The sequence below is a fragment of the Branchiostoma lanceolatum genome, chromosome 19 (assembly GCF_035083965.1).
Source record: "Branchiostoma lanceolatum isolate klBraLanc5 chromosome 19, klBraLanc5.hap2, whole genome shotgun sequence".
Taxonomy (NCBI): Eukaryota; Metazoa; Chordata; class Leptocardii; order Amphioxiformes; family Branchiostomatidae; genus Branchiostoma; species Branchiostoma lanceolatum.
The window spans coordinates 14,512,186-14,536,390 of NC_089740.1; the positions used below are offsets into that span (position 1 = coordinate 14,512,186).

The window sequence follows — 24,205 nt, forward strand, 5'->3', positions numbered from 1 at the left end:
ATAACGCAACTTTAAGAGACTTTCCTTGATATTTTTCAGACGTTGTCATTAACTATTCCATACAAAAATAGACATTCGATCACAAAGTTGCACATTAAATTCGTACTTTTATCAGGAATTGCCATTTACTGTCTTCGAGAAGTTTACCAGTATAGAAGTCTGCCTATCAGTTTGTGCGGCCAGCTCTTGAGGTCAAAGTGCATTGTTTGTGCTCCGTATATATAAATCTATAAGTCACTTCACGATTTGAAGAGCACACGAATGCGCAGTATGATGCATTGTATGTAGTATGTCAATGTTGAAGGCCACTGGCAATGCAAAAAGGAGGACAACAAGGGGCCTTTAACTTTGACCTATACCTCACATTGTATCACACCGTTAACTATGTTTTCTATTCGATTATACTGCCACGTAGGGTCGAGTTCAGAGTTCATTCCACCATGCGTCACAAGCTTCAAGGTCAGAGGTCACTCCAGCTGCCTGTACATGTAGTTGAAAAGCGCCGCCATCGGCCTGTCGTGGTACGGCACCCACTGCTGGTCCTGTCGATTCGGTCCAACCATCGCCGCGTCAACCTGGATGGGAAGTCCATATGGGCAAAATTGTCAAATCGTAAAAAATAAGGAAAATCTGATTCATGGGCATAATCGTCAGAAAAACTGTAAAAAAATTGCAAAACTAAAATCTTCCATTACATTTACAGGCTCAAATCAATGAACAAATGACCATTGTTGTCCGTTTTGGCTAAGTTCAGGTCATAGCAAAACATGTTGTGGTCAATAGATACACATTAAACTAGCTAACATTAAATAGATTCAAATTCTCGCAATAAAAATGCACCCTTTGGCCTATGGCTTAATGAAGAAATCATTTTTCGTCCGACGATTGTTTACTTTCACCCGTCATAAGATCAGACGGTGCACGGTATCGACTTCTGGGTACCTTTGACCCCCTATGACGTCATGCCTCCGGAATGATGATGTACATAAGAGTTGAATGGGTCAGATACCCAAGATATGACAGTACATTTCTTCGTAGTGAGTAAAGAAAATCTAAGAACTCTACCATGTTTATTTGAATTTTTGTTATTTTTTAATCTTTTAATATTTCTTTATTCAAATATCAAAAACTTACAGACAAAACATAGCTGGATAGCGATGATATTTACAATCAAATAGAGAACACCTATATACAATATATCAATATATACATCCAAACGTTCATCACTGATATAACAAGTGCCCATTATTGCACATAAGGTTTTACTGATTGTTGTACAAACTGATTGCCTGATGTAGAAAAGAGTTCTGTAATATTTTGGTTCTTGCTTTTGGTTATTTCTGCCAACACAGATGAGCTTTCATGCGGAGGAAAGAGAAAGACGTACCGGTGTGAAGAGCAGCATGACGCTCTCGATACTCTTCAGAACACAGAGCAGGATCAGCAGGTAGGCCACGTACCAGTTGTCCCAGGCAGGCGGAATCTCACTACTATCTGTCAGGTAATAATAATGATAATAATGATAATGGTTTATTGGTCAGAAATTACCCGTGCAATGACAGCCAGTGCTGAATTGCTGCAGGGTTTACAATCACATAATACACAACAGACACATATTTGCTTCTCACTTGCACTTTGTGGAACTATGCAAGGGTCTGGGCGGCTGTCATCAAGGTCAACCTTGAGAGTATCAAGGTCATTCATTCATTCATTCTTCTTCTTGTACTTTCTTGGGATAGCATTGCATTGCTGAAGTATTTACAAAGGGGATGCCATGACACTTAACATGCGGTATATAGCGCTCCTGTTTTACAGAATAAATTATATTCCTATACTGTCGTTATTTCGTACTCATATTTACAATCTTTTGGAGGGCAGGTGAACGAACATGCCAGGGGGTACCCCATGCCCCACACATCTAGTCTACCGGTGACCATTGGGACATTAAAAAACATTAAATCAGATCTATTGTATCATATCTATCAAACTGTCTTTTACCGTCTCTACTTCTGTGCGTTGTACAAATAACTCTCAGAGTTCTCTACAGTTATTTTGTTCTAATTGCTCTCCAAGCAGAGTTTATATGTTAGAAGCGAATATGCACCATCTGTGTAAATAATCAATCCAAAATACACCATGGACCCAATTAGCGCGTATGCACTAAAACTTCCTATCTTGAAAAAGATATTAAAACAACTACAAACTATAGAATCTGTTTCGTGTATCATGGAACCCTAGAAATGAACAATTAGCACGTATGTGTGGAAACCGTCAGTACTAAAATTACCAATCGCGACAAAGGATGGATCAGCGTTCCTTCTTACAATGGCTTGTGCTGTTAGTTGTTACCTGGTATGTTAATGAAATGTCTAAAAATGCCAAATATATAGTTCATGAAAATCTTAAGAAAAAGTCAAATCTACAGCTACTGACCACACTGTTAGCAAATTATTTATTTATATGATTATATTTTTGGCCTTCCTGACCATACTTTAGAACTTTAGAACTTTATTGTAAATCAAAATTGCAGTCCATAGGACTGAATTGCATTGATTTTACATAGTAATAATAGTATACAAACAATTTAATACAGTAGCATATTACAGTTAAAAAAACACCATTATTTATCAATTATTCAGATTAAAATTATTTTACAAAAATGACAACGTGGGCATAGAGTAATTGGCGGACATCACATCATAGATAACAGTGTTCTCGGAATGAAAGAGTTTTTGTGTCTGTTCGTCCTGCTGATTGGTGGTTTCAGCCCCACATGTCTACGGAGGCTGTAGGTTGTCTCAACTACCGGGGGCAGGAACTGTCTGCAGGGATGTGTGGGGTCGTCCAGGATCCGCCGCAGCTCGCGTACAGAGGCTTCGTGTCGTCTGGATTGTAGGGTGGGGAGTTTGTGGTGTTCAATGCCAATGAGTTTGCAGCAGAGTTTTTGAATTTTCTCTAGCTCACTCGATAGAGTTTTGGGGAGCCCACCCCACACAGGCGATGCATACTCCATAATAGGCCGGATGAATGAGACGTACACATTCAGCAGTAAGTCGGAGGGAAGCCCGGCCCTCTTAGCAAGGCGTAGGTAGTGAATACGTGGTTGTACCTTAGAGATTGTGCCTTTAACGTGCTCGTCCCATGAGAGATCGCTGGTAACAGTGACACCCAGAAGCTTGAATTTTGTTACTCTTTCAACTGCATGACCAGCTAACGTGAGTGGTGGGGGATTAACCGGGACTTTTTTGCAACTAATTATCATGTCTTTTGTTTTTTTCGCGTTTGCCTCCATGCTGTACGACGTTGCCCATGATTGTACAGCAGTCATGGACGACTGCATCAGGCCAGGGAGAGATCCCATCAGACACTCTGACCATTATTTCGCAAACCCAGGCCGCGGATCTCACAACGTTGATAACAATATGGCCATACGCATTTCTCTCAGATCTCGCCAAAATGTAAAAAAATGCCAAATATAACATGAAAATCAAAGAAAAATAGCACCTACAGTTCTTTTCCTTACGCAGCTGACTACAACACTGTAACAATCTTTTATTTTCTGCCTTCCTGAGCTCTATTTCGCATTGCCATATGGCATATCTTAAGTTACAATATGGCAACAGCAATGCCTTAAGATCACTCCTTTGAAACTCTTACTTTGACACAACAATCCTTGTTGCTAGGCGACCTGGCCTTCGAACGGTTTTTGCTACACTGCCAGCTGCACGTCTGACGTACGTACATCCACAGACAACCGACATGGCAACAGTAATAAAAATATCCCTGGCACCCACACGCTCATTAGCGCACTTGTTGGTGACAATAAACGGTTTGAATCATGTTATAGGCGTGGTGATGCATAAAGCGGTAGGATAATTTTCGTGTTGAATACAATTAAAAGATGCGAAAGCACGTAACCGTATGTTGTATTGATACAGGGTGTTAAAGACCATACATTTGGCAAATTTTGTATTTTTTTCTTTCAATTTACCCACGGAAAGAAACATTTCGTTTGTATTTCAACTATTTTGTAATACACCAAAAAAGAGATCTTCATAAAATGTGAGCAAAATTGTCAGGTAATACAGTTAGAATGTAAAAGGGCATGAAACGATTTATCGTAGCACTATAGTGGGTTAGCGGTCACACACTGGGCCGATTTTTAAAAAATTGATAGAAGGGATAATATTTCACCTGATTTTCGGTACCTCCAAAAATCATATCATCTTGGAAAATAGGAGCAAAATTGTGCGCTGAAACAGTTAAAACATCAGATCAAACGTCAGATCACAGTGCTACAGTCTGTTCAACAACACAACAGTCCTTTCATCTTAGTCCAGCATTATGATTTTTTTTCCTCACGAACATTGATATAAACCAACAATTGTTTATTGTTTATTAAATATTAATAAATAAATGAATTTTCAACTGTCTGGTCCGTTGCCACAACAAACCTCCTTGCTACAAATAATGTAAAATATTAGCAAAATTTCCCGACGCTCAAGGTACTGCAGCCTTGTCTTATATACCTCAAGACATTCGATACGTGTAAAACTAAGACGCGCCAAGACTCACCTGTTGAATCTTCCATCTTAAGACGCTAAGTATACCTGAAGAAGCACACCTGTACACAGGTATATAACGTGAATCTTCAGGTTGTTGTTTGTCCGATGGTTAAGACTTGAGACCGTCACCTGTTAACAGGATGCATGTTTTTGTACGTGAGAGCTCTTCAGACACAACCACCGGATGCTGCAACAGCCGAGGCTCGAAAACAGACTTCGCAGTGGGCGTTTGTTGTTGCCGCTTAGGTGCTAATCAGTTATAGTCTGTATTGTGTAGCCGACTTAGCCACAATTCAGCGTAAAACGCTAGCCTTTGTATTCATATAGCAGGTAAAACCATCCCTCGTTGTAACTTGAGTTTTTGCATCCGTGTCTGTAGCTTTATAGCCGGTATAACCTAGACTCTACCAGTCTCTGCGGGTCGCTGGGAAAATAATAGAAATTGGCCAAATAGAGTCAATTGTATGAAGGGAGTCGGCTACGGAGAAAAGATCAAATAGAAATTTTATCCTCCATGGCCAAAGTCCCCCGGCAAATGTTCTCTCTATAGCCGACGCTGTTAGTCTGGTAGAGACTAGGTATAACCGCGCTTTTGCAACAAGTAATCCTGTCTCTGTATCTATATAGCCATCGGCGTAACACACCAGCTTCACAAGCACGCGGTACACTATTATTGACATTGCTTTTTATTTCTTCGATATCTAACTACAATTCGTCTACATTCTAAATGATACTGTATAAATATGAAAACGCCTGTAGCGGAGCCTGCATGCGAGGATAGCTGCGGTGCCATAATTGCTGTCGTCAGGTCGCCATGGCGACGCGGCCGTCCCAGTTGGAGGATGTAAATGAGGAGACGGCGGGATGTGTGGCTCATTACCGCACAGAAAGGGCAGAGGATGAAAGGAGAGGGATTATGTCCAGCGGTGTTCGTCTCAGAACGTGCCGCGCGACGCAAGTACTGTAAATGCGTTTAAGTTTGAGTGGTTTTAATTTCGTGGGTAGGGAGAAAATGGAGTCTTTGCGGTGGTTTTAAGTACACGTTTAAAACACTAGTAGCGCCACAGTCATAGGTGGGTAAAACGTTTCGTGGTGGTTTTAAGTTCGCTCTGAAAGTTATCGCACAGAAAGGGCAGGGGATGAAAGGGAACGGATTATGTCCAGCGGTGTTCGCCTATATAAAGAACCTACCGCGCGACGCAAGTACTGTAAATGCGTTTAAATTTGAATGGTTTTAATGTCGCGGTAGGGAGAAATGTATGGCGGTTCATTCCAGTCAAAAGCGAAATACACTGTATTTGGGCGAAATACAGTGTATTTGGCTTTCAAAAACACTGTTCTTCGCAAATACACTGTATTTCGCCAAATACAACGTATTTCACCCAAATACACTGTATTTCGCTAATACACTGTATTTCGCTAATACACTGTATTTCGCCAAATACAACGTATTTCACTCAAATACACTGTATTTCGCTAATACACCGTATTTCACCCCAAATACAATGTATTTGCGAAATTTCGAGTATTTCGTCCTAAAGTGATGTATTAGACCCAGTACAATGTATTTCACCGTATAGACCAAGTACAATGTATTTCATGTATGTATTTGGGACTTAATTAAATATTTCAATTTTGGAGCTATCATGTCGTGACATCGCCTTCAAAACCTATAGTTGAGAAGTCAGTATGTCTGTCAAATTTAGTGCCGTGTTGACGATTATAACTGTTTCATTTAAGAATAAGAATGTCTGGAATGGTTTTTGCATTTCGACTTGTTCAGCAATTTAACAGAGACGGAATCTGATAGTTCTTGCAAATAGTTCCATCCTCCGTTGATTCTTATTATTTACCTTTTACAACATCTATAACATACTCAATGTTGCGAAGTGAATGCGAACTAATACTGCTTAGGAGAAGTAAAGTACTTGGAACAGAGGCGGGGTCGTGGAAAAACGGTAACGGAAGTTACATACTGTCGTCAGAAAGCGTGTTCACCAGACGTAAGTCGCCAAGTTGTAATTGATCGAGTTTCTTGGGACATACGGACTGGCAAACTCTAATTGTTTAAAGTAAATAAAAGGTACTTTTCTGCATCATGTGAACCTACCACGTAGATACGGTCAACGTATATTTCACAGTCTGTATGGCTACTCGTGTACTGAAAAAGCATCTTCTTGACCTTTACAGTACGTGGGAGCAATGCCTTCTCTGATAACTTAACTGCTAGTAACCACAAAGAGCCTATTGTCTCATTTTCTGTTAAATTTCTGACCTGAGCGTTGAGGAGAAATGAGTCGTACGCAGACGACTTATCATTTGTCCATCTGACAAAGCAGTAGTGGCGAAGTATTGCCATGTATATGACATTTAGCTCTGCAAACCTAATGTACTGGGTCTAATTATTCTGGCGAAACACGCTGTATTTCGCAAATACACTGTATTTCGCAAACACATTGTATTTGGGGTGAAATACGGTGTATTAGCGAAATACAGTGTATTTGGGTGAAATACGTTGTATTTGGCGAAATACAGTGTAATAGCGAAATACAGTGTATTAGCGAAATACAGTGTATTTGGGTGAAATACGTTGTATTTGGCGAAATGCAGTGTATTTGCGAAGTACAGTGTATTTGAAAGCCAAATACACTGTATTTCGCCCAAATACAGTGTATTTCGCTTTTGACTGGTATGAACCGCCATAGAAATGTATGGCGGTTCATACCAGTCAAAAGCGAAATACACTGTATTTGGGCGAAATACAGTGTATTTGGCTTTCAAATACACTGTACTTCGCAAATACACTGTATTTCGCCAAATACAACGTATTTCACCCAAATACACTGTATTTCGCTAATACACTGTATTTCGCTAATACACTGTATTTCGCCAAATACAACGTATTTCATCCAAATACAACGTATTTCGCTAATACACCGTATTTCACCCCAAATACAATGTATTTGCGAAATACAGTCTATTTGCGAAATACAGCGTGTTTCGCCAGATACAGAGTATTTCGTCCTAAAGTGATGTATTTCACCGTATAGACCCAGTACAATGTATTTCATGTATGTATTTGGGACTTAATTAAATATTTCAATTTTGGAGCTATCATGTCGTGACATCGCCTTCAAAACCTATAGTTGAGAAGTCAGTATGTCTGGCAATACTTCTGTCAAATTTAGTGCCGTGTTGACGATTATAACTGTTTCATTTAAGAATAAGAATGTCTGGAATTGTTTTTGCATTTCGACTTGTTCAGCAATTTAACAGAGACGGAATCTGATAGTTCTTGCAAATAGTTCCATCCTCCGTTGATTCTAATTATCTACCTCTTACAACATCTATAACATACTCAATGTTGCGAAGTGAATGCGAACCAATACTGCTTAGGAGAAGTAAAGCACTTGGAACAGAGGCGGGGTCGTGGAAAAATGGTAACGGAAGTTACATACTGTCGTCAGAAAGCGTGTTCACCAGACGTAAGTCGCCAAGTTGTAATTGATCGAGTTTCTTGGGACATACGGACTGGCAAACTCTAATTGTTTAAAGTAAATAAAAGGTACTTTTCTGCATCATGTGAACCTACCACGTAGATACGGTCAACGTATATTTCACAGTCTGTATGGCTACTCGTGTACTGAAAAAGCATCTTCTTGACCTTTACAATACGTGGGAGCAATGCCTTCTCTGATAACTTAACTGCTAGTAACCACAAAGAGCCTATTGTCTCATTTTCTGTTAAATTTCTGACCTGAGCGTTGAGGAGAAATGAGTCGTACGCAGACGACTTAATTAAATATGTATTATTTGTCCATCTGACAAAGCAGTAGTGGCGAAGTATTGCCATATATATGACATTTAGCTCTGCAAACCTAATGTACTGGGTCTAATTATTCTGGCGAAACACGCTGTATTTCGCAAATACACTGTATTTCGCAAACACATTGTATTTGGGGTGAAATACGGTGTATTAGCGAAATACAGTGTATTTGGGTGAAATACGTTGTATTTGGCGAAATACAGTGTAATAGCGAAATACAGTGTATTAGCGAAATACAGTGTATTTGGGTGAAATACGTTGTATTTGGCGAAATACAGTGTATTTGCGAAGTACAGTGTATTTGAAAGCCAAATACACTGTATTTCGCTTTTGACTGGTATGAACCGCCATAGAAATGGAGTGTTCGCGTTGGTTTTAGTTTGCGGCAGCGCTATAGTCACATACTGATACAGTAATGGAAAATATAAAACAACCGCGAACATTTATGCATTTACAGTATGTCCAGCGCTGTTCGCCTCAGACAATGCCACGTGCAATACTGTAAAGTACTGTAAATGCATATAACTTTGCGGGGTTTTAAAGGCAATCAAAGCAATATTAGGGCAAAAAAATGGAAATACAAGAAAATGCTGCAATCTCCATGATATTCACTAACACTGTTTATTATATTTGCGTAATAACTTCATACTTTCAGCATTTCAAAACCGCAAACAAACGTGCCGTACGATGATCCCCTTAGTTACGCGAGCCTACCAAAACCTCGGCGACAATTTTCAGTGAGTTCTCACATCACAACGACGTCATATTTTTTTGCATAATGGACGTCGCTTTAGTTTGTGATGGTGTTGTTTGAATTAGTCTTGTATTGCAATTGCGAAATACATTGACTTTCAAAATCCAACTTTTGGGCCCTAAAATTGCTTTAATTTCGCGGGCGGGAGAAAATGGAGTGTTCGCGGTGATTTTAAGTTCGCGTTTGAGACAATAGTAGGCAAGGGGTAGGAGGGGAAAAAATATCGCGGTGGTTTTAAGCTCGCGGCGAAGAGCTTACCAACATAAAACCACCGCGAACATTTCTGCATTTGCAGTACCATCGGAGGCCTGATCTGCCAACGGTAACTACCCAAAGTGTGGTCGTGATGTATGCCGATGATTCCACCCCATCCACATCAGCTTCTGACATTACAGAATTACAAAATAAGCTGCAGACAGACTTATCTAAGATATGGAATTGGGTGAGGACAAACAAGTTAATCCTCAACATTGGCAAAACAAAATCAATCATCTTGGGTTCACCACATAGGCTAAAAAGGAAGCCGAAGCTACAACTTTCCATCGAAGGCAAAATCATTACACAGGTGGAACAGGCGGACTTACTAGGTGTCACTGTGGATCAGCAGCTCTCATGGGCTCTACAAGTAAACAAAACAAAGATGAAGATGGCAGGAGCTCTTGCTTCAATTAGGAAATATAAGGAATACTTCACTACCAACCTGTTGAAAACTGTGATACAGACCTTGGTCCTATCTCACCTAGATTACGACTTAGTACTCACGTCCTCATCGCCTCAGATCCACCTAGACAAACTGCAAGTTATCCAGAATAGAGCAGCTAGGCTGGCAACAGGTGCATGTTTTGACGCAAACCTAGATGTACTACATAATCAGTTAAACTGGCCCTCAGTAAAAGAAAGACTTTTCACAGGCACTATCAACATATTCCATAAAGTAGTAAAAGAAAAACAGCCAAAATGCATTTTCAGTCGTTTAAAAACAATTAACACCGCACATTCTCACAACACCAGACTAGCACAGAAAGGAGCATTCCTGCTACCCAAACCCAGAACTAATGCCATTACTCGAACCTTCCTATACAGAGCTATCAGAACATACAACACTCTACCAATTCACATTACATCCTCAAATCCACGTGCATTCAAAGTAAAAATCTGGTCCTGGACAAAAACTCAAAGACATAAAAACTCACCTATCAGCTCATGGTGGTAAACTTGACTATAGGACATCCGTATATTTCATGACCTCTGACCTCCACAATATCCAATATATGATAATATTATGAACATGTATGATATAATATGATAATAATGTTTCTGTTTATGTTAATTGAATGAGGATAATGATGAATTGATTGATTGACGTTATGAGTAATTTAATGTATTGCATAATATGATAAGGTTAAGAATGTTAATGATTGATTTATGCTAGTTGTCTGATCAACATTATCTGTATAATTTGTTGTTATGTATTTTATTCGATTGTGTGTAGAGGACTCCAGGAAGAATAGTTCAATGTAACTAATGGAGATTCCTAATAAACAAACAAACAAACAAACAGTCCCTGTGACAAAGGATGTTTGCAGTGACTTTTGGTAGGTTTGAAGAGCATAACAAGTAAAGCCCCGGTCTGAACGTATAACCACTGCGCAAACGAACGCATGTACACAGATTCTATAGTATTTTACATGGATGGATGGATGGAAGGATGGATGGATGGATGGATGGATGGATGGAAAGAAGGAAGGAAGGAAGGAAGGAAGGAAGGAAGGAAGGAAGGAAGGAAGGAAGGAAGGAAGGAAGGAAGGAAGGAAGGAAGGAAGGAAGGAAGGAAGGAAGGAAGCTGGATGGATGGAAGGAAGGAAGGATTGTTTGATGGATGGGTGGATGGATGGATGGATGGAAGAAAGGAAGAAAGGATAGCTGGATGGATGGGTGGATGGATGGATAGATGGATTGTTTAATAGATAGATGGATGGGTGGATGGAAGGATGGATGGATAGAGGATCAATAGATACATGTTTTATTAGGAAATATGGACATCAAATATCCCACAAAGCACTCAGTTAAAGAATAGAAGAATTTTTGTTTGCAATTTTGGCAAGATTGGGATGTATTTCTAAAATCTTGCAGTTAGAATATTCTTTTTAAAAACAGACACCCTCGTCTCTATGCCATGATACCGTTATCGTTCCCAGGGGTATTGGAACAAAAAGGCCCATGATGTCGTCGTTCCCAGGGAGTCAGGACAAAGGGACCAATGATGTGCGATTAGCGACTGTCATTTATTATTCATACGCTGTATATGCACATCGCATTCCTCAGGACAGGGAGGTAGGCACAACATTATTTTCAGTATTACAATTTTTGTCTGAAAATTCATATCTTGTGTATCAGGTTGGTAAGTCATTGAATGAAAATACTTTTTGTACACTGCCAAGTGTTTATTCAACCGACGTTTCGGTGAAGGTCTGTCACCTTCTTCAAGGCAATTCTGACTGGCTTACTATGCCCTACAGCTTGAAACGTCGGTTGAATAAAACACTTGTTTTTGTACAAAAAGTATTTTTATTTGCATGTTTTATAGCAAATTTCATCTCCAGTTACTGAACTCTAGAAAGTACTTTTTCTACATTCAATTTTTCTAACGATTTACTGACAAGGCTTCAGAGATGGACTAGTCTATCGCTGCTTCTCAAGTCATTTTACCGCAATGATGTTCCTTTTTAGTCGAATTCCGGGTGTAGCTTGTTGTTAACATGACTCCTTATACCATGATATTGTAAGGTCTACGGGACCTGTTCTTCTACCAAACCCTTCTTTTATATTATCAACGTTAACTCTGCTACACATTTGGCTGCTTAAACGAAAATGTGTTGCAATATAGCATCTAATGTCTCAAATATTGCTTCATTTTGGATATAATTTACATATTGATATGTGAAGTGCAATGTACTGTTTTTATTTCAGTACATGTTTTTATCATGACAGCACTGTTCTATCAAGCCGTTTTCTGATAATTTAGCTGTTTTCTTTTAAATCTTGAAACTGTATTTTTCATGTCCAGTACCATGTTTTAGCCTGTACCAGAAAGACTGACAGTGTAGCATATAAACGGCGTGGCCTTTTCTATTTGATTGCACACCAAAATAACCTCGCTTAGCCTTCATTGTTACTTTCCGGCTTGTTAAGTCCAAACTGCAGCCCTTAGTGATAATGTTCGGTGACATCAGAGGGGGAGCAGTGTAATGTCGTCTGCGTGTTGCCATAACGACAAAACATTGAAACGTCAGTGACAGCACCGTATTCACGGCCCTGTGGTTGCATTTTCATGTCGCCTTGCATTGAACCAGGTCTTCCTCTTAACACATTACTGAGAGGGGAAGAGATTCTGGTGGTTATTTTTTTCTTCGGAGGGAATTTGTTTTACATTTTTTTGAAAAAAAAGTGTCCTTGCAATTTGACGGCACCGGGAGGTATAAAATGTATTCATGCTGTAACAATAGAGTACGAAAAATTCTAGACAATTAGTCTCTCAGTTTTTCTTATCATTCCAATACTCTGTCCATTGGGCAATGATAGCCTTTATGCCATTGTTAGATGAAAATGTAAGATCTTCCTAAAATTTTCGATGAACTGACCACCGCTAGACTTTAAGTACGAAATAGCTTACCAATTTTATGTGATATGTACTGTTTTTCAAATGATTTTCTTTCAATTAGAACAGCCAGTTCATGAACACACATCTACCATGACTGTAGCTGCATAGACATGTGTGCGCGCGTATGTGTCTTAGTCCTCTGATGTGTCTGATTCTTTTGTACTTTCTTCCATTAGAATAGCCAGTCTACGGTCACATACAACATGGCTGTAGCTGCAGAGACAGGTGTTTGTTGATGTGTACTGATGCTTTTGTACTGTGTTCCATTAGAACAGCCAGTCTACAGTCACATATAGCATGGCTGCGGCCGTACGTCTGCTGACCGTCGTCGGAATCGTTCTTTGCGCTTCTCCGTCTCTTGGTGTAAACACGGGTAAGTTAGATTTTTTTTAATAGAAAAAAAATGATATTGTTTTTATGTTTTGAATCAAAATTAGTGTTTCACCAATTCTAATCATCAAAGTTGAACAAGGATGAAAAAAATTGAATCATTCTAAACAAAATCAATTTTTCTGGTTACAATTTATATTTTAAATGTTTGTCTAAATGTCTTATCACAACAGCCTGCAATCATGTAAGTCAATGTGAAGTTATTCCACGCAATTAATGATCAGCCATTGGCTTGCTATGTGGCAAGTGCTGTAAGAAAACTTATAAACTGATAAACCATTATTATCAACTTATATCTCAGACGTGTCTTTATCGGACGTGAAGATACATTCGGTGGACGCGGGAAGACTCTACCAAGGAAAGCGGATCCAAATTCTTGCTTCCTTCTCGGTAAACAACCTTGGCCCGAGCGCCATACCAAGGGGGACCCCCTCCAGTCCAAACTTTATTCTTAAACTCGCCGGGTCTGGATCAAGTCAGCTCGAAAACGTCATTGAGGAGAACAGGGTGGATGTATCAGCAGATTTTACGCGGGATCCGAAGATCCAAGGAGCGGTCCATGCTGGGGTCGGTGTGGGGGAATCGCTGGCGTTCGAAGATGTCGTGTTCTCGTTTGAAATCCCGCGAGAGTCATGTGACACCGTCGCGTATCTGTGTCTGTCCGTGGAGCTACCGGCTGGAACTCACACGGATCCGTTGCCAGGCAACAACGACCTGTGCGTGGAGATCGGAGGCCGTTCATTGGTTGGGAAGGAGTGCAACGATCGTTGGATGACAAGTAAGTTGCTCTTAGATATTCTTTTCCTCAGACTTGATAAACAATGGTTGAAAGTTGACCCTTGATTTTTCCTCGCTAATACTTCAATAGAAAGAAAGTCGTCAGTTCAGTGCCAAACAGTGTTATATGCTAGCTTTTGTATATATTAAGCATGTCAAAGTATGTGAATAGACTAAGTATGCCCCAAAGAAGTTTGAATAGTTTCTATTATTTTTCACGAAACCAAGTAAATGAAGTGTTTCTTAAAATCCCATTCTCTTATTTCTTTGATTTTCAAAATAGAAAATATTTAATGAGGAAGTTTTAACATTGTATCAAAATATGCGCACTCCGCTACAGACAGTATCGACATCAGTCTACCGCGCATGCTCGTACCGAACGGAATCCTCCGTCTTGATGACGTCAACAGCCTACAGGCGTGGGGAGTATTCGACCTGAAAGGTTCCGTGAACCTTGACCTTCGGAACGTCAGTTTCCATGGATACGTCACCACAGACAACGCACAAGTGGTGGCAGACAGGGGAAACCCTTACATGGTGAGACTTAAAGTTAGTTAGAAAAATTGTGAATACATATCATATGCATATTTCGTGCGTGAACATGTACTTTCACATTGTACACTTTAATCGTGGCAATTTGCAATTTTTTTTTTCAACCCAAATGTCTTAATATATCCTTTTTTTACTGTAACAGTTTTCAAACTAAGAAACGTATATTAATTTCAGTTACTATCTTTCAAAAATCGTAACTCAGAATGCAGAACTCCATTGACTCTTCGTCAATGGTTTTATTCAGAAAGGTTCTCGGAGGCATGACACTATCCAAATTGCGTGCTCAGTACGGATGTTTTACAAACATGGACATGGAACACATAAAACTATACATATCACTATACATGTAACTCGTTTAAAGGTAGCTCAAAACGTTTGTTTATTTCTTGCTCTTAGGTCAAGTTCACATTCGAGACAACAAACGAGAGGCTGGCAACGGGTCTTCACGTCCTGGACCTGATCTCGCGAGACTTGACGTTGAACATCAGCGAGACGGAAGTGACGTACTCCCTGTGTGGAAGGGACGACACATTCCTCCGCCTGACAGCGGACTACAGTAAGAATAAAACATCGATAAACTGCTAAGGACGATAGCTATAGTTTTCCGAATGATGGAATCTTTGTCTTGAAATGCGATCATACATTTTAGAATTGAAATGACACCAAAAGCTTATTCCAGTAAAATGCTTTCATCCACTATTTCCTCAGATCGTAACACAAATTTGGAAAATGCAGCTAGTGGCATAGGAGGTTGGGCTATGCTTCTTTTGTATTACTCTGCACGTTTTAGTAACTACCTGGTATTTAGGGGGACACCTCTGGGGCTTTGTCAATAGGAAAATCCTTAGGCCTGTGATTGAGTTGAACACTTGTCGACAATTCTTTTGTTTATTTCACGGTATTTTTTGCTCAAAAATTACCGTTTTTCTTCTAAAGCAAAAAGCAGTGATTCCTTTCTGCTATATTCCAATACCATGCTTGTCAGGTGTACACAGAAATGTTTTCCCCTGTGGAATGAACGAAAGAATTGTCGACAAGCGTTCAACTGGATTGCAGGTCTAAGGATATCCCAATCGGCAACGCCCCTGAGGTGTCCACAAAAATACGAAACATAGCACCTCCGCCTATACCACTGGCTGCATTTTCCAACTTTTGTGTTACGATCGGAAGCAACAGCGGAGGAAAAACGATTTTCTGGAATAAAGTTTAAGAAGTATTTCTTACAGATGTATGATCGTATTTTAATGTATAATTCTATCATTCGGAAAATTGAAGCTATCGTCCCCAGCAGGAGTCAACAGACATATTTTCTGTTGTTATCACTACGGAAAGAAGATCATGAATAAATAATGCCTCTGGGTGTGAGGCGTAGAAAAGCACATTGTCTGATGTCTGACGGCTTGTTCTGTGTCCTCTCTTTCCTGGGAGCTAATAAATTATTCAAGACCGATTGAGTCATTGTTATGGGTACAAACGACCACTTAATGGACATAAATATGTTCTTGCTTTTTCAAAAAATCAGTCCAAAGAGTAGAAATAGTACATTCACTTTAGTTGTTGAATGTCTCTCCTTGGTACTGAGAGCTTTACTGTGATGAAAAAGTTAACTTTCCACTTAATGGCCATAAATATGTTCTTACCTTTTCAGAATATCAGTCAAAAGTGTAGAAATATTACCCTCACTGTATTTTAGTGTCTCTCCTTAGTGCTGAAAGCTTAACAGTGATAGAATAGATAACTTTCCTCTATCAAGTGTTCACGATATCCCATTAAGAGGTACAAACAACCCCCTACTTTGCCCCTGATGGGGTCATATAGGTGTAATTACCTACGAAATGAAATGATATCTGCTTAGTGATCATGAAAGTGTTGTTGTTGTTGTTGAGAAGAAGTCTTGAAATCAATGCAGAACCTTGTAATTCTGGACAAGTGTGCTTGGTGCTCTCAACCAAGCTGTTTGATAGAATAGTTAACTTTCCTGTGTCATGTCTTCGCAAAATCCTATTCCTACATGGTAAATGGCCATACAAGTGAAATACTTTTGTATATAAAAGCACACCTGGATTCAGAAAACACTCAAGGGACTGAGGAAAATGGCTGCGAAGGACAGGTGGAGGCTCAGGGAAGGGCAGGGTTAACTAATGTAATAACAATGGGCGGAACTGAGGTCGTTACCCGAACAGGTTTGACTGTGTATCAATTTTCCTCAAGAAACACACAGGTTTTACACCTGATACAAGGACGAAGCGAACTTTAACGACATTCGTCCATGTAAAAATGATCATCCCAACCTAAGATACCTCCGGTAGTGGTACATGTTAAAGCCCTTAACTGGATGTCAGGTCTATGCAAACTAGTGAAATAGTTTTACACATTTGATAATGGCAACTTGTGTACGTTTGTTTTCTTTCCGCTAGGTGGCGCTTCTGTTGGCATGGTGGGCGATATTCTGGAGTTGGATGAATGGAACAATGACGTCATCAGGCCTGTACGCCTGCTTTGTCCAAAAGGTACTTGTAAAGCATTCAGATACAGTAACATGAAAATTATTTGGTTTAAATTTGTGTGATATAAGTAAACAAAGGAAGACTGATTATAAGAAATACCTTCAATCATTTTATTTTCCAATTATGCAGGACTTTAAGGTGTGCGCTTGATTTTAACACTTGCAATCCTATAGTTAGACGAGGAAGAGGGAAATTGAAAGCATTTTTGTACATGCATGAGATCTATGTTACATTATCTATATGTCATCACAAATTCTAAAGTAATTTTACAAGATGTTGCAGTGCACTAGGACTAACAATTTACTTCAAAGTCTTAAATGTACCTTTTTCTGTCTTTCCAGAGCTGTTTGGTCTGAGGGATGTAACATTCGACCTTGGACCAAAACAAACCAAGATTTACCCGGATGTGAACACGACCTTGACATTTGATCTCACCATCGAGAACAACAGTCCGCGTGACCTTCCTGCCACATTTCCTGGCAACGAACACTTCCGGTTGGAGGTTGCCATGGTAGCACTGATGAATGATGGGAGACTCATCGGTGGTGACGTGTCCGTGATCAAAGATCTGATTCTCCCTACCGAAGGGTACGACGCAATCCCAGCAGGCACTGCTCTCCAGCTGACAGGAGTGGAAGCTACCATTGACGGGGGTGTTCTCACCACTGATTATGTCTACACCATGGGGTCCCGTCCCACCCACATGCAGATAGTGGTATCACCCACGGACGGGTCTGAGGAAAGCGTCTTTACCAAAGGGAACAACATGGTGAAAGTTCCCATCAGCTACGGGGATGTCGCAAGAGGAAGTACGTTTCCTTCTTCTTCTTTTTTTTTGCTTCAGAATTTTAAGACTTCAGTATATAGAGAAGATACTTCTGTATTTTACTTGCTTGCTTGGTTATGTCAAGTTTTCCCCCAACTACACCCACAAACCACAGTGTATTTCCAAAGCATTTAGTTGTTTTAGCACTTTGTAAAACTTATATCATCCTGCAACTATTGTTTTTGGCTTGCTATCTTTCTGTGTGCCTGTCTATGTAGTTTCTGTGATTCAAACCACACACAATGCAACAATGTGCTCAGTCAATGCTGCTGTTTTTGTCTGTGTGCATGTGTGTGTGTTGTGTGAGCCTGTGTGTGTCTGTGTCTGTCTGCCTGTGTGTGTGTGTGTGCATGTGTGTCTGTCTGTGTGGCTGTGTGTGTGAGCCTGTACAGTGTGTGTGTGTCTGTCTATGTGTGTGTGTCTATGTGTGTGTGCATGTGTGTGTGTGTGTGTGTGTCTTTCTTTGTGTGTTGTTACACAGCAATTTCTGTATTGTCTGCTAGAGGAAGTGGTGTGATTTCTGATTGTTGTGTCTGACTGTCTTCATTTCCACCTTCCAGATCAGATCGACCTTGCAGGAGAGTCCGTGACCTTCAGCACGGCGAGGATCGCGTGTGGCCGGGACCCGCTGGACATCACTGCCGACGTGTCGGTCACCGCGGGGGGTTACCTCAGCTCTGCCGTCCGAGCCACGGACTACACCGCCGCTCTCTACTGGTCACTGGACAGGGTGAGGAGAGATGATTTTGTTTGAACCCCTTGTTTATTCATGAGATGTTCAAATTGGCCTGCGGGCCACTTTTCATTGAGGTCATCAGGGAAGAAGTAGTGTCAAATCTGCTGCTCTCTACTGGTCATTGGACAGGGTGAGCAGTGATGTCATATCAGCCATGATCTTGTTTAATGAAAAATGCTGAACTTTTTTTAACCTTCTTGACTGTCATTGAATATCAACATGAAAGAAAGTCTGGATGAAGTGAATGTAGATAAAAGCAAGTATGTCATTTGACACTCTATTTTCATCTTTAATCTACGCATTCATTCATTCATTCCTCACCCATTCAGTCATCCATCCACCCCTCCCCCTCTCTCCCTTTCATGCATCTATTGGTCCGTCCCAATCAATGAGCCATTCCTTGAGATAGCAAATGTAATTCTTATCCCATTGTCCATATTTACATTATCCAGGTCTGGGACCCTTTAGACCAGCCGGTGCAGGGTATCCGGTTTGAGGGGAGGGGGTCCTCCGCCTACCCTGGACAGACGCAAACCTACGCAATCCGTGCGCGTTGGGTCATCCTCCGACCCACAATGTTCTAAATCTAGTAACTTTACTTCTGATCCAGGTTTGGGACCCTTTAGACGAGCCGGTACAGGGTATCCGGTTTGAGGGGAGGGGGTCCTCTGCCTACCCGGGACAGACGCAGACCCACGCCATCCGTGCACGCGGGGTCGTCATCCCCCGCCCCGCCCAGACGTCCTGGTACTGTGGGACCGTGTTCGCCATCCTGCGTGTGGACTCCGCCCAGCAGATTACTGAGCCACTGGAGTACAACAACTTCCTGGTGACCAGGGTCACACTGCTCTGTTCCGCAGATAATGGTAGGTTTACAGCCCCCTCTTCCATTCTGTTTGTGTGTGTTATGATTCATGTGTGTGTGTTTTGTGATTACTGAACCCCCAGAGTACAACAACTTCCTGGTGACCAGGGTCACTCTGCTCTGTTCTGCAGATAATGGTAGGTTTACAGCCCCCCCCCCCCCCCCATCCATTCTGTGTGTGAATGTGTATCTGTTTGTGTGTGTGTGAGTGTGTGTGTGTGTGTGTGTGTGTGTGTGAGTGAGTGTGTGTTATGATTCATGTGTATGCGTTTGTGTGATTACTGAACCCCTGGAATACAACAACTTCCTGGTCTCGAGGGTCACACTGCTGTGTTCTGCAGATAATGGTAGGTTTACAGGGTCTACCCCCCCCCTCCATTCTGTCTGTGAATGTGTATCTGTATGTGTGTGTGACTGTGTGTGTGTGTGAGAGTGTTTGTTATGATTCATGTGTATGTGCCTGTGTGATTGCTGAACCCCTAGGCCTGGAGTACAACAACTTCCTGGTGACCAGGGTCACACTGCTGTGCTCCGCAGATAATTGGTACTGGTTTAACCTTTATCCTGCTAAGGTTAAGCTGTTTGGCACCAAATTTGTATGGCTATGGAGTGTGGAAGCACTGGAAGTGTGTTTTGGTGTTTGTGTGTGCTTATTTGTCTGTCTGTGTGTGTCTTTGTGTGTCTGTGTTTGTATATGTGAGTGTGTGAGTGATTATGTGTCCTTACCATGTACTGCGAGCATGTGTTTGCCATCCTGTGTATGGTTGCATGTTTGTGTGTCGGTATTTCAGTGTTCCTTTGATTCCCTATACAACAATGTATCATATATTGTTACAGATTTGTATGGCTTAACAAACTTCAGGCTGGAGACGGGCAACGCAAAGCTGTGGGCAGGAGCGGAGACGGACGTGACGCTGACAGCCACTCTCGCGTGCACGCGGTCTTCCTGTGAGCTCCCACTCTCCGACCAGTCACAGACCAACTACGAACTTGCGCTTGCCATGGCAGAAGATGGCCAGGGTTAGTTTTAGTTATTCATTTGCACATTTGTTAATCTCTAATCTCTTTCTCTCTCTATCTCTCAATGCAATTTAATGTCTTTTATTCCCCATCACATGGACGTGCTTGCATATGGATAATGATAATGATAATGATGGGTTTTGCGCTAAATAACATGTTCTGTTGATTGAAAAAAAGTTTTAAAAACAGATGAAGCATTGAAAAGTCTAACATACGGAACAGGTTAAAAATCACAGATATTAAAACAGTAACAGGGAGTAAAGATAAGTATCTAAAATTTACAGTACAGGAGGAGGAAAGAAGCCTACAAGAAATGCAATATGATAAATCCCATACTTAAAATGAAAACTACTGAGTTATTTCCCAAATGTAAAGAACACAGATGTAATCAAACTTTGATACTAATTCTTTGAATTACAGGTACAAACTCAGTCAATATCATGACCATAAATGCTGAGTTTGTTGCCTCGGCAAGAGGTAACATTCACCCAAATCTACGACACGGGTTCAACGAGTCGTCGTGGGTGGATCTTACCGTTACCGGACGGTTCACGGTACCGACAGACTGTGCGGGAAAGACGTACGTAACCCTAGTGGTTTCGCCAGGAACTGCAGCCGGCCTTCTGGTGGATAGATATCCCGACAACAACCGTAATGCCTTTCAGCTGGGGAACATCTACTGCTCACAAGGTGAGGAAAGAAAGAATTGCACATTCAATGCATGGATAGATAGAATTATAGAGTGTGAGACAGGCCACATTACCTGTAGTAATGGCCAATAAGAAGGGTAGGATATTAGTCAGAAGACTGCATGGATAACAAGAAACTTAAAGCTTTTTTGTCAGGATAGAAAGATAGTATTCCAGTGAAATCCAGTCAAAGATTGTCTATCACATCGAATTCAAGCCAAATATAGCAGCATCCATCGTTGTAAGGGATTGTGATGTCCCCAATTCTCCCAACTTAGAGGCTTCTCAGAGAGGGCTATATAACACTATATAACACTATATAACACTATATATTCATTCATGTTTATTGCATGTTCATGCTCTTCCGGGCTAAATGCATTATAAGTAATACAATTGTGCATTGTAAAAACAGAAAAAAAAAATGAAGAAAACTATTCTATGTTCTATCTACATCTAAAGTTTACACGCTACTTCTCTCTTCTTGAGACATGTGTACACGAATTCCCTAACACTATATCACACTATATAACACTCCTTATGAATACTAAACATTCTCTTCTATCTCATTTATAGATCAAATAGATGTTCGGATCACCGAGTTCTCAGTCAGCACGGAGGACAAACTCATCATCAACACGCCGACACCGTTCGTGCTCCGCGGGGAAATTACCATCGCGGGCGTTGCCGCAGTAACGCCCTCTGACCTCCCCATCTTCGACTTCCGCTTCTACCTGTCCCACGATGCCGAGCTGGATGTGACCTCCGACCCGGAAGTGGTTTACGACTACACACCTCAGCAGATGGCGGTGATGACCAGGCAGTATGGAACTGGGTCTCACGCTTTCGCACTGTCCGATGGTAAGGATTTGTTTGATGTGTTAGTTATTGTATGTAAAAAAAGAATGCTCAACAGGATGTGACCTCTGACCTGAAAGTTATTTATGGAGGGACACAGATGATTAACTCAGTCCTTCACACTATCTGATGGTAAGAGCCAGTACCCAAGTCAAACTTCTGCTCACTGCAGCACTGATAAATGCTGATAATTGAGCATCATCTTATCAATTATATCAGATGCTGTAGGAACACCTTCACTGAATAGCTTCATTGAAGAACAATTGCAGTCAGATGTGCAAAAGTTAGGTGTGACAGGCCTACAGTGTAATATAACCAGCTGCTGCTGCGCCGCGTGCCTGCGAATCTGGTGTGTTACGCCGAAGGGCGGTTACAGATACAGATACAGAAATTATAACGAGAACTATGTAACTCACCAGGACTATGGTGAATGTAGAAAAATTTGATTAACTCACACTGAGAAGGACCCCTTTACTCTTATCAATTAGTGTGATGGAAATCCTTTATGTCACGTCTGAGAGAATGTCCCTAACCAAAGCATCATGAGCTCTCAGTCCTGTTATGATATGCATGTACTCATCCTCATTTCAGTGTATAATGCTCATTTCTCAAGAGTTGAAACTTTTTTTCTCCAGTGTTGAGGATAGACAACGGCACGTATGCAGAGTTCTACGGCGCCGGTCCAACGTACCTCGGGGTCCGGCTGGACGCCTTCGACCCAGATCCGTCTGATGACATCATTGGAGCCATCGACGAATCATCGGAGACCAACAATGACATCATCATCCCCATATTTGTCCATCATCCAAAGGGTAGGAGAAACACTCCTTATACAGATTTTTTTTTTAAAGAAATAATGCTAGCCAAAATGGCTGCAAGAAATCTGTGAATCTGATGTGAAGTATCACGGGAAAAGAAATTTGGAATGTGCATGTTTTGTACATCATCATCATCATCATCATCATCATCATCATCATCATCATCATCATCATCATCATCATCATCATCATCATCATCATCATCATCATCATCATCATCATCATCATCATCATCATCATCATCATCATCATCATCATCATCATCATCATCATCATCATCATTCAGCCTGTATTTGGGTTGCTTTTATCTGAGTTTGCTGCTAAACACACTAAATAAAGGCATTCTATTTGCTTTTGTTGACAATTTGTATACTTTGCGATTGTCTTCAAAGATAACCATTGATTTAAAGACAGAAACACTACAGTTAAGTGCTTATGAAATATGTCTGTTAACTAAAGAAAACGAAATATTATGTCACATATCATACATGTACACTTTAATATAATTTTGATACTTATTTCACTTTGATCCCACAGATCTTGCTCTGACAGCTTTCTCCATCGAACTTGACCCGCGATCGCCTCTCGAGAAGCTCTACGAAAACACGCCGACCACCGTCATCATCGACCTGTCCCTCCAGAACCTGGGGGAAGAACTCCCTCCCGATGACATCACCTTCAAACTCCTGCTGAACACACGGAACTCACTAGAGGGCGCTTTTGACACACGGGCTGAGATGTACTATGGTACCCAGCAGGCTAAACTACGCGGCGCCGTACCAGCGTTCCCGTACACACTCAACGTGGTTGGGATTCGTGCTACTTTTACAGTTCCAATAGGTATGTGTTTCCTTAGTTAAAGATCTTTAGGCCTATTTTGGTTCTTAGTTTAATAATCTCAAAAGTTATCGAAAGGACAGGATATCAATGAAGATTGAAACAGAGTGCTGTGAGGAAAAGTTGAACCTGACTATAAAAATGACTTTGCAGATATTTTTCCTACAAAACTGACGATCTATAATGTTTCGTTCTGTTGGAAATGACCATATCATTTCATAACTTTTCTGCAGGTATGTGTCCTGTCTTGCGGTTTGTCTGCATCACCCACGCGATCGGCGAGATCGCGGTTTACGGGGACACCAACACTGACAACGACTTTGCCTGTGTCGATGTCACAGCTGGGAATGTAGAGAAAGACTGCACAAAAGGTGTGTATTTCACTCATGCTGGTTGCTCAGTTAAAATCACCCATTTACAAAAATCAGCTATGATTATACCCCCAAGTAGCCAGTCCTTTGAAGACTTCTACCGCCTGTGTTTATATTTTTGTGGGAGTTCTGATGCATGATTTCCAAACTTGTTCT

General features: G+C 40.9%; 1 protein-coding gene across 1 annotated transcript; it reads left to right on the forward strand.

Moving 5' to 3' along the window:
- Positions 1–5,379: 5,379 nt before the first annotated feature.
- On the forward strand, positions 5,380–23,701 carry LOC136425180 (uncharacterized). The gene is made up of 16 exons (XM_066413977.1): positions 5,380–5,523; positions 13,077–13,179; positions 13,498–13,974; positions 14,314–14,510; positions 14,922–15,081; positions 16,943–17,035; positions 17,374–17,841; positions 18,419–18,588; positions 19,205–19,460; positions 19,543–19,596; positions 19,943–20,003; positions 20,322–20,479; positions 20,900–21,169; positions 21,742–22,026; positions 22,659–22,835; positions 23,379–23,701. Exons 1-16 carry the CDS (start codon positions 5,380–5,382, stop codon positions 23,699–23,701), a joined length of 3,396 nt encoding a protein of 1,131 aa, XP_066270074.1.
- Positions 23,702–24,205: the final 504 nt, after the last annotated feature.